The 13882-nt window shown below is 50.0% G+C and overlaps 1 protein-coding gene across 1 annotated transcript in view; it reads left to right on the top strand.

Annotated features, from left to right (window-relative positions):
- The first annotated feature begins 239 nt into the window (after nucleotides 1-239).
- SEPTIN4 (septin 4) overlaps nucleotides 240-13882 on the top strand; it is a 56054-nt gene continuing 42411 nt past the window's right edge. The window contains exon 1 of the mRNA XM_084823073.1: nucleotides 240-303. Coding sequence (XP_084679199.1) covers nucleotides 301-303 — 3 coding nt within the window. The 5' untranslated portion in view covers nucleotides 240-300. The remainder of the gene's footprint in view (nucleotides 304-13882) is intronic.

Genomic DNA, 13882 nt, shown 5'->3' with positions numbered 1-13882 from the left:
AGAGGTACTGCGCGTTGCTGGTGGGGGGAGGCGCAGGGAACTTGGACGTTGTCTGCACTCTGCCTATGCCCAGGGTCCCCCTCTCACGGCTCAGAGAGAGAGAGGCCGAGCGCGAGAGGAAGGCAGGCTGCGGCACCGGCGCCGCAGCTCCGTCCCGGCTGCGCCGCTGCCCCGCCCGTCCTGCCGCCGGTCACATGGGCGCCTCCTCGCTGCCCTAATCCGGCGCCGGCCTGGGAGGGACGGAGCGAGCGGAGCAGCCTCACCTGGCAGCGGGAAGCCCCGCCGCCGCCGCCTGCTGCGATGGTAAGCGCGGGTCCCGCGGGGGGCGCCCGCCCAGAGTGCGGGGAGAAAGCGGAGCGACTCCGGAGCCGCGCCGAAAACGCGCCCTGGGAGCCGCTGTCGCTCCGGCGCGTCCTTCGCAACGCTGTCCGGCTTCCCTCGCCCTGGATCCGAGTCCGGGTTGCGTCACTTGCTTGCGGGTCGCGGGCGCCTTGATGCGGCGGCTTCGCGAATCCTCCCCGCCGCGCCGCGCCGCCGCCGCCGCCGCCGCCGCCGCCCGGGCACGGATGCCCTCTGCCAAGGCCAGGAGGCGGGCGCCGCGTCTCGCTCCGTCTCGGGGGCATCCAGGCCTCTGCCCCGAGCGGGCAGCTGCACTGACTGAGGGCGGCGGCGGGGGCGGGAACCGACTCCCTTATTGGTGCCGGGCAGCGCAGCTTCGTCCCAGCCCACGCTTCTCCGGAACTGCCTCCATGGAAGCTGGAATAGCACAGGGAAGGGGAGCTCTGAGCATATGCAGAGTTGTTTTCCTTCCCGTGGAACACTTTGCCTCTGAGGCCCTGGTTTACAGGCCCCAAGTGGCTTCTAAGATGGTCCCCCAGTTCTCCAGCAATCAGTGAGACTGGATTATTGGGGGGGACCTACAGGAGCACCCCAGTTGCGTACGGATGAAGCGTAACCGCTGAGAGGGTGGACCAGCACAACTGACCCCGGCCGCAAACTTTCCAGGTGGCTTGAGGTCTCTCAGCCTCAGCTTCACTACCTGCAGCATGGGGCTACAGTGGCAGCAGCCCGCCTTGCAGGGGTGTTGTGCTGAGTGCTGCGGGGGTGTGGCGTGCAAAGCCGCTGAGAGCGCCCGTTGGGACGCGCCCTCAGAGGCCAGCACCGGATCTCTTGGGATTCTGTGCCACAGGATGTGTCTCTCTAGGGAGAGGCAGGGGCCCAATCCATTCCCACACACCTGGACATCCAGAGGCAGAAGTCGGCCTAGCTGAACAAACAAGGGGCACTTCGTTCCTCTGGGAGTGAGGCAGCATTTTTAGTCAGCCCTGGCCAGGGATGATGGGCATTGTAGTCCCCATATCTAGCAGGCGCCTGGTCAGGGATGGCTGTTTTTAGGGGGACATTGTAGCCCTGTGCTTTGTTTATAGCCTGATTCTCATGTTGGTTGCCACCAGGAGTAGCCAGAGGGGACCCTTGAGATCATGTAGTCCATATTTCCCCAACTTAATGCCTTCTGGATAGCAACTCCCATCATTCCCAGCCAGCATGGTCATTGATTGGGGATGATAGGAGTTGTGGTCCAAAACATCTGGAAGGTGCTAGGTAAGGGAAAGTGGGTTGGAACTATTTCTGCCTTCTTTCTTACTGGACTTGGCTGAAATTTATTTTTGACCTGCAGCTTTCTTCCACCAGCTGCTCCCCTCCCTCCACAGCTAGACTAGCAAACCCCCTCCCTTATCACCTGACAGCTTTCTCCATCATGCAGAAGGATGTGTTGGATGCGTGCATAGTTTCAATTCTCTTACAAGTCAGGAATTCGGGGGGGGGGGGAGGATGGGAAGAACTATTCGCTACTAAACAAACTGGGGGATTGTGGGGGAAAGGAGGGCTTCCCAAGGCTCTGTCTACGACCTCAGCTTTGCTTGCAAAAATTAGGACAGATTTATAGTTTTAGAACTAAGACGTTTTGAAGAGCAATTTAGCATGCTGTTGGTTTCAGAGGGAGGAAAATGCCAACAATCAACTAGCAAGTGAATGCTTAATATTATTGCTTTGATTTACTGGAAAGAATGAAAGGGTTAAGGCACAGTACTATGCAGGTTTAGACAGAAAAAAGTCCTACAACTCCCAGCAAAGCTGGCTCGGCATGCTGGGAGTTGTAGGACTTTTTTCGGTCTAAGCCTGCACAGAATTGCACCCTTAATTTTTTACACATTCAACTTGGAAATCCAATATTGGAATGCAGTTTGAGAGTTTTACAATTGGAGTGACACTGGTGTGACTGGCAACGAAATGTATCCTTATCTCCTAGGGGGAGTGACCCATTCCGGGTTCTTGATAGCCATACCCTTCTCCAAGGACTCCATTCTTTTATTCCCTCTCCTCTTCTTTTTTTTCAACTGACGGGCACCGTTCCATGGTTCATGAGTGTACTCCGTACCCCTTGGTCTGTTTTGTTTGTTTTGCCCCCATGTGTTTTATTCTTTAAAATGCCCCCCTCCAGTTTCTTAGTGGGCCCGTTTTGGCTACATAGCCATCAGCACTCACTCTTGTGAGCATGCTATTTGAAGGGGTGATTACTTTTGTTATTATTAATAATAGCTTATGGAGCAAACGTTTTGTGGGAGAATTTATTTGACTGATGTGTAAGGGAACTCCAGAACAGTGAGGTATGGTCAGACCTTTTCCACCACTACTCCAGTGCGTAGAATTTGTGGGAAATTGACTTGTGGTGAACAGGTTGCATGTAACCCTGGGCCCCTCTTTTTGGCATGTGCTGCGATGGTGAATAGTCCTTTAGTCCAGTCCATTGTTTTCAAACTCCCAGTCATTTGGGCAATTAAAATGGGAGGTGCACTTCACCCAAGAAGAGTGGAGGAAGGTGAAAAAAACAGCAATCGTTCTGAGAAGCCCACTTGCTGTGTGTTTCTGTGAGCCGCTGCCCTGAGCAGGACTCCTCTGAGGACAGGTGGGCGTGCTCCCTCTTTGCCTTAGGTGTGATTGAATGATCTGGTGACATCCAGGGCAGCCATGTGGAGGAATGATCTGTTTCCAGCAGAGGTTGATTGGAAAAGCCCAGAGCAGCGAGTCATGCAGAGACCCAATGGGGTAAGCTTCTTTGAAAGCAGGTGACTTGTGTGCGTGCATGCCTGTGTGTGTGCACGTGTGTGTGTGCGTGTGCACATTGGGACTGATTGAATGATCCAATTCGATGCCATACAGAGGCATAAGTGTTCACACACACACACACACACACACACACAGCTAGGGCAGAACAGTGACTCCTTCAGAGATACAGTGGGTAGCTTTAGTCTCCCAGGAGCTTTTCATTCTTCATGCATTCTTGCAGCCTCTTAGCAGGGCGTCTTTTTAAAACCATGAATGTATTTCTAGAATTGATGCATCCCACCATTCTATAGCAAACTTAACACTCTAGGAACAATTGCCTCAGAGGCTGATGTGTTTCTGGGTCTCCCGGCCTGTGGGTTTCTTCTGGGTAACTTCTGTGTAATGTGTGGGGTTTGTATTGCATGCAATGCCAGCCAATCTGTGGTGGGAGACAGTTTTTATATGTAATTACTGCATTTATTTTCTCCATGGAGGAAAGTGGAGAAAATTTTATCCTCCACTTTATTCTCACAACAACCCCGCAAGGTAGGTGAGACTGAGAGTAATTGCCTGGCCCAGGGTCACCTAGAGAGCTTTGTGGCTGAGCAGGGATTTGGGCCAAGACCCCGTCCTTCTCACCACTGCACCACGCTGCTTCCCATTTTTCTGCCCCGAGTGGTGGGATCCAAGAAGGGTGCTTTTGCTGGGCTGCAAAGGAGCTTGGCCTGACACTCATGGGGGACCCTAGAATGAAAATGTTGCCGATTGTCCAGACCTAGACGGGGGTGAGAGTCTAAGGGAGAGTCAGACCGCTTGGCTTCGACGGTGGGCCTTGAATGGTGACGTGGTGGTTCTAAGACAGGGGTGGGGAACCTCTTTCACCCTGAGGGCCAGATTCAATTTCAGAGAAGCTCTTGGGGCCACAGTCCTATAGTGGGCAGGGCCAAAGGCAAAGGGGCGGGGCCAAGATACTGGCCTATTTTAGCTTAAAGGTCTTGCTGCCAGCCACTGAGCTATGCGGGAGACATTTCAGCCTTTTTAGAATGGGGAAGAACACTACAAAAGCTGGGAAACCAGCACATAGTTGGTGGCTGGGGAAAGGGGGAGGGGGCAGGGAAAGGGGGTGGGGCCATTTGGGAACCTCAGCGGGATGGATTCGGCCCCCAGGCCTGAGGCTCAGCGCCCCTGTTCTGCCACGTGTCAGTGATTGCAAAAGCAGAGCTGGAAGGTGGCATTGGCGGGGGCTGGGGGCCTCGATGCCTGTGGGGGTTTCAGTCGGAACCAGCCAGAGCTCCTGAGGAGCTCTCCAGGGGGCCTTGCATCAGGACCACCAGCCTCCCTGGGATTTGGGAGAGCGTGGCATCTGGGGCCACCTTGCCTGCAGCACCCAAGTGACCCTTCTATTGCGCGGCATGTCAGGACAGCTCCAGTGTGCTTTGGGTTTGGGAAATTCATTGTGACGGCTCTGGAAGGGAGAGAATCTTAGCACCAGGGAGCCCCTGCTCCTGAGAAAGCCCTTCTTGGTGCCCTTCCCATTTTCAGATCTGGCGCATGGGTGTGGGATGTGCTTAATAGGGGGCTTTGGGGGGATTTTTGAGACCGTGGTGGGATGAAGCTCAGGCGAGAGGATGGTCTCGAAGGGGTGTAGGGACCAAGGAGCTTAAGGCTTTAAAAGATAGGTCAGAGTTGACACCTTGCAGGTTTGGGGTCTGGAGGACCCCAGGTAGTTGGAGCAGATGTTGGAGGCTCATTGCTATAACAAGCGACTGACAAACCCACTGATTAAGACAGCTGTCTGGAAAGCTTGTTGGTCAGTGCTGAATGTTCTATCTATGTATCTGTTTATTTTATTTCACATATTTTTGGCCACCTTTCAGGGCAAGAGTCCTCCCAAGGCAGTGTACAACAATAAAAAATCCCATCTGACAAAAACCAATACAGCAATAAAATCGCAAACAATCATAAAAACAATAAAACGTCTGGCCCTGTACCAATGTGATGGGCTGCCCCCCCCATATCACAGGACAAGGGTAAGTAACCTAGTGCCCTCCAGTTGTTTTGGACTGCAACACCCATAAACCCCACACAGAATAGCCCATGATGATGGGAGTTGTAGTTCAAAACATCTGGAGGGCCCCAGGTGTGCGAGTCAGCAAAACTCAAGCTCACCGAAGTTCTCCAAATTCCATCTCGACTCGTTCCGACTCAAGTCGCTATCAGATTGCGAGCTTTCCTTTTTTCTTTTCGCATGAAAAGCCGTGTGTATTTTCGTGCACATTTTCCCAAAGTTATGCATCAGTTGTGCACACCTTTGAAATGTACACATTCTTCTCCCATTGAATAAAGCATATTTCTGTGCATTTTCAAAAGTACACATTTGTTTCATGCTCATTTTTCAAAAGTACACATTCTGTCAAACTCATTTTCGGGCATCCAGGAATCATATTGCAAGTTTGGAAATGTACAGGCGTCAACCGCAGTTTGCGCCTGAGTCCGTGTTCATTCTGGAAGGGGCGCACTGGGCAAATCCTGATCAAAAACAAACAAAAACTACTTTCTCATACGTCCCTAAGCCAAGGTTGGCCTGCTGTGAGCAAGGCAGGTTAGGCCTGAGAAACAGGCCCAGGCCCAGGGAGAACTTTACAGCCAACCAGGGATTCGAAGCCCAGTCTGCTTCTGGCAGCCACTATGCTACACTGGCTGGGATGGGATGCTGCATTGCCAAGGAACCAGATGCTGCCTAGTCACTTCACTCTGATGGCTTTGGGAAGCACAGGCAAGACAGTGCTACCGAGTTGCACATCTGGGCACCACATGGGGCAAGCAGACACCCAGTGACTCCCGAGGCTGTGTTGTCCCTCCTTCTTAAGGTGCCGTCTCCTATCAGGGGTTAGCTATCATTACAGCTATTTTTATTTTTGACGCCGCTGCTCTGAATAGTTGTATAGAAGTACAGCTGAACCGTTGTCCCAGCGATTGCCTGATACCCACCGGCCTCATCCACAAATCCTGTGAGCTAGGAAGAGCCGGCTTGTGTGTCTGTATTCTGCTCTGCGTGATGCTTGCATGTTCTCCTGGGGCTTCTTTGCGGAGCTTTACCTCAGAACTGCCTAGCGATTAGGGTGTTGGGTTGGAATGGGTAGATTAATCAACTGAAGCTGTAGCTGACCAATTGGCAGGGGATGGTTATAAACCCTGAGTGAAAATAATATTCGTGGGGCTGAGGGCTCACCTTATCTAAGCTGTTTAGTTTCTGGTCTGTTACTGTAAAAAGTAATGAAAGCAGAAAAGTTTAATGATGGGTTGTCCCTTTGAACTTCGATTGGCAGCTTTTATTATTACATTATGAATCATCTCATACTCCAAGCAAGAAGATGACACAATGGCTTGTGTCCAGTGGGTTGTAGCTAATGTTAATCTGTCTTAAGTCCCATTCATTTCAATGGGTCTACACTAAGTAGGGCTAATGTTGGCTTGTTGTTGTTGTTCAGTCGTGTCCGACTCTTCGTGACCCCATGGACCATAGCACGCCAGGCCTTCCTGTCCTGCGCTCTCTCCCGGAGCGTGCTCAAGTTCATATTCATTGCATCGGTGATGCTATCTAGCCATCTCATCCTCTGCCGTCCCCTTCTCCTTTGGCCTTCAGTCTTTCCCAGCATCAGGGTTTCTCCAGAGAGTTTTCTCTTCGCATTAGGTGGCCAAAATATTTGAGCTTCAGCTTCATTATCTGTCCTTCCAATGAGCACTCAGGATGGACTGATTTGACCTCCTTGCAGTTCAGGGGACTTGTAAGAGCCTTCTCCAGCACCACAGTTCGAAAGCATCAATTCTTCGGCGCTCAGCCTTCCTTATAGTCCAGCTCTCACAGCCATACGTTACTAATGGGAAAACCATAGCTTTGATTAGACAGACCTTTGTCGGCAAGGTGATGTCTCTGCTTCTTACTATGCTGTCTAGGTTTGCCACAGCTTTCCTCCCAAGGAATGATTTCATGGCTACAGTCACCGTCTGCGGTGATCTTGGAGCCCAAGAAAATAAAGTCTGTCACTGCTTCCATTTCTTCCCCTTCCATATGCCAGGAAATGATGGGGCCAGATGCCATGATTGTAGTTTTTTTAATGTTGAGCTTCAAACCAGCTTTTGCACTCTCCACTTTCACCCTCAACGAGAGGCTCTTTAGATCTGCTTCGCTTTCTGCCATTAGGGTGGTACCATGAAATGGCAGCTCGATTGAGGTTTGGCAGTATGCAAATGTATTTAAATTTAATTGCTGTGGTGGTTAAAAGGCACATGATTAATCAACTAAAATAAATGTATCTTTCAATCAGTTGATCACCCTTCTAGGCTTTCTGATTGAACTGGTGCTATAACTCCATTAGTTTCTTGATGGAGTTCATTTGCTGGCAGGTTAAGCTGGGTGGTGCCTAGGTGAGAATTTCCAGAGATGAATAATTTTTAGCACGACTGCTCAAGAGAGTCAGCCAAAAGGTGCCAACAAGCCGGCAATTAAGCAAGCGACCAGCCATGTTGGAGTTGTATGTTACTCGCTCGTTGGTGCAGAATGCCGTGGCCAGGTGACTAACGGGGGCGGCGTATCGCCAGCACGGCACACCTAGGCTGAGGGCACACCTATACAAAGCCCTGCACAGCTTGGGACCAGGGCTCTTCAGAGATTGCCTGACCCCCTGCCTGCCTCTTCCGTTGCTGTGTGCATCAGGAGATCCCCTCCTGGAGGCACCCAAGATTTTAGAGGCACAGGCCATCATGGCGTGAATAGGGCCTTCCGTGCTGGAGTGCCCACTCCTGGAAACCTTCTGGGGTTTCGGCACCTACTGAAAGTGCACTTTTCTCGACAAGCACTCCCAGGAAGGGAGCCTTGTTTTCTATATACAGTAGTAATCTACAGTATTTAATTCTGATCGTATACTGTATTCCTTTGTGCATCACTTAGACATTTCTATTAAGGTTAACAATTCATAAATGTCCTTAACAATATTTATGAGTTGCTTACACTAAATAAATAACCCGAGCTTCTGGAGTTGGTCTTTTTGGGACCTGCCAGCTAACTCAGGCGCGCCCAGAGCACTTTCCCCTCTCCATAACCGAGCGCTCTGCGTGAGATTCACGGAGAAGGACCTTCCGAGGCCAGGGACGCGAGGCCTGCTGACTCCTGCTTGTGCAATGCGATGTTCTTCTGGCTGAGGTTACTCAATGGTGAGCACGGGAGGGGCATTCTGCCCATGCTCAGAGACGTGTTTACTGTTACTTCAGACGATCTGGACTAGAGATGAACAAATGGATTTCCTTCTGGGGCAGAAAAAGGCCTCTTTCCTCCCCACTTCCCCACCCCATGACAAAACCCCTTTCTGGCATACTCTGTTTCAAAACAGCTGCCTTGAGGCAGGTCTGAGCAATTGCTGGGATGTGGCCATGCAAATAAAAGCCACTGTCCTCCCCCTGCCCTCCCCCGCTACTCTCCCATTAACTTGCGAGCCCTGTAGCGAAATATTCCATTTGCAGCCTAGATCTCACACCAGAGCAGAAAATGGCCTCGCCCATCTCTGAGCCAGGGAACGAGCCAAAGGTACAGTACGGTACAGAGCCTGCAAGTCAGGTAGGGAAGGGAGGCCTGATTTCTGGAGCTGGATTTGGTGCTGACTGGAGGCAGCACCTGTTTCTGTAAGGCTGCAGGGCAATAGGGGGCAGGGAGGAAACTTCTCTGTTGGACCCATAAAAATCAAGGACCCTCTGGGTAGGATGATGGTCATGCTGTCCAAAACATGACCATAGGGCCCAGCTGGGAAGGGGGCTTGGCTGCTAGATCACATCCCGGTTCCTGCCTGAGATTCCTTGCTCCTGCCTCACGAGAAGTGGCAGCCAAAGGGGCCCAGAGACTAATTTACACCCAGTTCACTTCAGACCAGAAAAGGGAGACTCTGAGTGGAGCGTACTGCACGCTCTCTTGAGTCCCCTGGTTCGAGAGTCTGACAGATCTGGACTTTCATTCACGAAAACTCACACTGCAGGGAACCTGTAAGTCTCTTGCATACCATGGGACGCTTTCTTCTTTTTTGCCACAGTGGGCTGACACCCCCGCAACCCCTCCCCGCTGGAATTGTGCGCCAAGATGTACCTTGAAAACCGACATGATTGTCCTGGGAAAGGGCTGTTTGTGGCTCAAACTGCCTCTGGCTTTGGGGGGGGTGGGGAGAAATATGCCCCTGTACTGCTCTCCGGACATTTTGGTGCCATTCCCAGAGTTGATCTACCTCTTGTTAGGCGCAGAAGAGGCTGCAAATAGATATTCATGTCCAGGCTTTGATGCTCCCGGAGGTGTTTGATTATGGACCATTTCTGTATTCTTAGGAATATCTTATAGCTATCAGGCAATTTTGGGCATTCACCGTACTCTGTGTGTGTGTGTGTGTGTGTGTGTGTGTGTATACATATGTTGCTTTTGTCTCGGCCTCTGTCCACAGGGCAGGAGTGGCTCACTCTGGACAGAACACAGAGGATACAGATGTTTTGGATCTCTGCTCTGCCTTGGCCACGCTGGGTCCTTGTGGCCATCTCATTTTCTCTCTGCCTTAGTTTCCCCATTTACAAAATGGGGAGAGCTGTGATTTACTGCTCTTATAGAATCATAGAATCATAGAATAGTAGGGTTGGAAGGGGCCTACAAGGCCATCGAGTCCAACCCCCTGCTCAATGCAGGAATCCAAGTCAGAGCATCCCCGACAGGTGGCTGTCCAGCCTCGTCTTGAAGGCCTCCAGTGTGGGAGAGCCCACCACCTCCCCAGGGAATTGGTTCCATTGTCATATTGCTCTAACAGTCAGGACGTTTCTCCTGATGTTCAGCCGGAATCTGGCTTCCTGGAACTTGAGCCCATTATTCTGTGTCCTGCATTCTGGGGTGATCGAGAAGAGATGCTGGCCTTCCTCTCTGCGACAACCTTTCAAGGACTTGGAGAGCGCTATCTTGTCTCCCCTCAGTCTTCTCTTCCCAAGGCTAAACATGCCCAGTTCTTTCAGTCATTCTTCATAGGGCTTTGTTTCCAGTCCCCCGATCATCTTTGTTGCCCTCCTCTGAACTCTCTCCAGTTTGTCTGCATCCTTCTTCAAGTGTGGTGCCCAGAACTGGACACAGTACTCCAGATGAGGCCTAACCAGTGCTGAGTAGAGGGGCAGGACTTGTTTTTGACAAATCCATGTTGGCTTTGAGTAATCACTGCATTGTTTTCAAGGTGCTTCCAGATGGATTGCTTTATCATCCGCTCCAGAATTTTCCCTGGGATTGATGTCAGACTGACTGGTCTGTAGTTCCCAGGTTCCTCCTTTTTACCCTTTTTGAAGATAGGGACAACATTAGCCCTCCTCCAGTCATCTGGCACTTCCCCCGTCCTCCATGATTTCTCAAAGAGAATAGACAGAGGTTCTGAGAGTTCTTCTGCCAGTTCCTTTATTACTCTAGGATGCAGTTCATCTGACCCTGGAGATTTGAACTCATTCAAAGCCATTAGGTGTTCTTTGACCATATGCCTATCGATCTCAAGCTGCAATCCTGCCCCTTCAGCCTGTACTTCACCTTTGCCAGGGGGGTCATAGACCCTCTTTTGGGAGAAGACTGAGCCAAAGTAGGAATTGAGCACCTCTGCCTTTTCTCTGTCATCTGTTATCGTTTTGCCATCCTTATTTAATAGCTGAACAACCATTTCTTTCCTCTGCCTTTTACTATGCATGTAGCTGAAGAAAGCCTTTTTGTTGTTTTTAGCATCCCTCGCTAACCTCAGCTCCTTCTCAGCTTTAGCCTTCCTGACGCCATCCCTGCAATTCTGTGCTACCTGCCTGTACTCTTCCTTTGTTACTTGGCCTTCTTTCCACCTCCTATATGTGTCCTTTTTTGTTTTCAGGGCATCCCTAAGCTTTTTGTGAAGCCACATTGGCTTCTTCTGTTGTCTTCCACCTTTTCTTCTAGTTGGAATTGTTTGTAATTGTGCCTTGAGAATTTCCTTTTTTAAAAGCTCCCACCCATCTTGGACTCCTTTTCTCGTTAGTGTCGCTTGCCATGGGACCTTACTGATCATTGTTCTGAGTGTATTAAAATCAGCTTTCCTAAAATCCAGGGTACGCGTTTGACTACACTTGGCTTTTGCTTCCCTTAGTACCAAGAACTCAAGTACAACATGGTCGCTTTCCCCCAGAGTTCGTGTAACTGCTCCTTTATCCACTAAGTCATATCTGTTGGTTAGGATCAAGTCAAAGATAGTCGATCCTCTAGTTCCTTCCTCTACGTTCTGTAGGAGGAAGTTATCCGCCACACAAGTCAGGAATTTCCTGGAGGGGCCATGTTTTGCAGAATCTGTTTCCCAACAAATATCAGAGAAATTGAAGTCCCCCATTACTACTACATCATGCTTCCTTAAAACATTGGCTATTTGCTTTTCAAAAGTTTCATCCCCATCTTCTAGATTGGGTGGCCAGTAGTAGACTCCGACCACCAGGTTCCTTTTATTCTTTGCTCCATTTATTTCAACCCAGATGCTCTCGATGGGGCTACCAAGCTCCTCCTCCTGTATTTCTGTGCAGAGATATGTATTTTTCACATACAGTGCAACCCCACCTCCCTTTCTGTTCCTCCTGTTCTTTTTGAACAAGTTATATCCTTCAATTGCTGTATTCCAGTCATGAGAGTCATCCCACCAAGTCTGAGTTATACCTATCAAGTCATAATTTCCCTCTTGTATTAAGAGTTCAAGTTTGTTCTCTTTGTTTCCCATACTCTGGGCATTAGTATATAGACATCGAAGACCACGTGCTTCATAGTCTGGCTTTCTTCCTACATGTATCTAAAGACTATTATTGGGCGCCGTCAGAGCTGTTCTCTCCGTTGCAGTGCATGCGCCTACGTCCATTGTTACCCCCAACATTACATCTCCCTTCCCTGTAGGATTCAGTTTAAAGCCCTCCTGATGAAGTTCTTCATGCTGTGGCCAAACACATTCTTCCCAGCCTTTGTGAAGTGCAATCCGCCCCTTGCCAACCGTCCATCTTCCAGGAAGTATAGCCCATGGTCCCAGAATCCAAATCTCTCTCATCGGCACCAGCTTTGTAGCCAGTCATTCACCTGGAGTATTTTTTGTTCCCTTTCTATCCCTCTTCTAACTACTGGAAGGATGGATGAGAAAACTATCTGAGCCCCAGAGTTCTTGAGTTTCCTTCCCAAAGCTTCAAAGTCTGACGTGATTTCTTTGTAGGTCCGCTTGGCGGTATCATTTGTTCCCACATGGATGAGAAGAAAGGGATACCTGTCAGTGGGCTTCATGAGTGTAGGCAACCCTTCAGTCACGTCTCTAATCCGTCCTCCCGGGAGACAATATACCTGGCGAGTTCACGGGTCTTCGCGACATACTTGGGTCTCGATCCCACGCAGCAAGGAGTCTCCCACTACTACCACTCTTCTTCTTGTTGTAGGCCTGGGTTTCATCGCCTCTGCTTGGCTGACCTTCAGCTCTTGCTCACTCTCATGCAGGTTCCCCTGTGATTCTTCCTCTGCAGGCTGTCCTCCAGTCTCATCCGCAAGTCCCTGGAATCGGTTCCACAGCTCCATTGCTTCCGCTGGTGCAGAGTGGCATCTAGTTCTTATTTAACTTGCCTTTTGATGCGTTCCCCCCCACCTTCTTACCTGTTGGACCTGTCAGTGTGTTGTAGTAGCCATAGCTGGGGATATGCAGATCAGCAAACCTCGAGCTCGCTGAATTCTCTGAATTTCACCTCATTCTGACTCAAGTCTGTACCAGATTGCGAGCTTTGTCTCTTTCCTTCTGCATGAAAATCCATGCGTGTTTTCCCAAATGTACGCATCAATTGTGTGCATCTTTGAAATATATGCATTCTTCTATTAATTAAAGGATATTTGTGTGCATTTTCCAAAAATATGTATATTTTCATGCATATTTTTCAAATGTACTCATACCATTGAACCCATTTTGGGGGGTCTACAAATTGGAATTGCAAGCTCAGAATTGTACGGACTTCAATTTGCAGATCTCGTCCAAGTCTGGGCACCCCTCTTATCGCTGTCCTAATGATCTATCTTGCAGGGTTGTTGTAAGGAAAAATGGGAATGGGAGCGGGAAACTAGTATCTGCATTGCCCTGGTAGCCTTGGAGGGTGGGAGACATGGTGATTGTCCAGGGCTGAGTCCATTTCCAAAGGGCTTTTAGGTTTGTGTGTTTGCATTGAATAAAGTAATGTGTGAATGAGACAACCCTGTGTTTGCAAACACAAACATCATCTGGCTGCCAAGTGTGGCTGCAGCTCCTGTCTATTGTCTCTGGCGTGGTTTGCTGCCACATAATCTGTGGAGTCGCCCCTTGAGGAGCAGAGGAAGGCATCTTAATAGCAAGTAAAACTGATCATGGAGGGAGGCAAAAGGGTATGTTAATCTGTAGCAAAGAGATGGGGAGCTTCCAAAACTGAGGACTAGAAGCTTGAATTGGTAGGAAGCATGTTGGGGAGTTTGAAGGGAGGGGTAGGCACTGTGATCGTCAGACGGGAAGATGCATTTGGGAAAGGCTGGTTATGAGGTGACCAGAGAACGGTGCTGTGGCAGGAGGGGAGACCAGCCTGGTGGAGGTTATGGGAATCCAGGAAATGGCCGGATTGCACCATAGCAGGGCTTGTGAAATGCTTTGCATGACAGAAACGTGTGCGGGTTTTGAATAAAGGGTTCAGTGTTGACTCCAGGTTTAGGAGGGTCTTTGAGGAAGATACC

Source organism: Heloderma suspectum, chromosome 16 (genome assembly GCF_057233095.1).
Source record: "Heloderma suspectum isolate Gila_16-S chromosome 16, 16-S_ref, whole genome shotgun sequence".
NCBI lineage: Eukaryota > Metazoa > Chordata > Lepidosauria > Squamata > Helodermatidae > Heloderma > Heloderma suspectum.
Note: the sequence above shows the minus strand (reverse complement) of the source record. Positions and strands in the feature narration are given on the sequence as shown.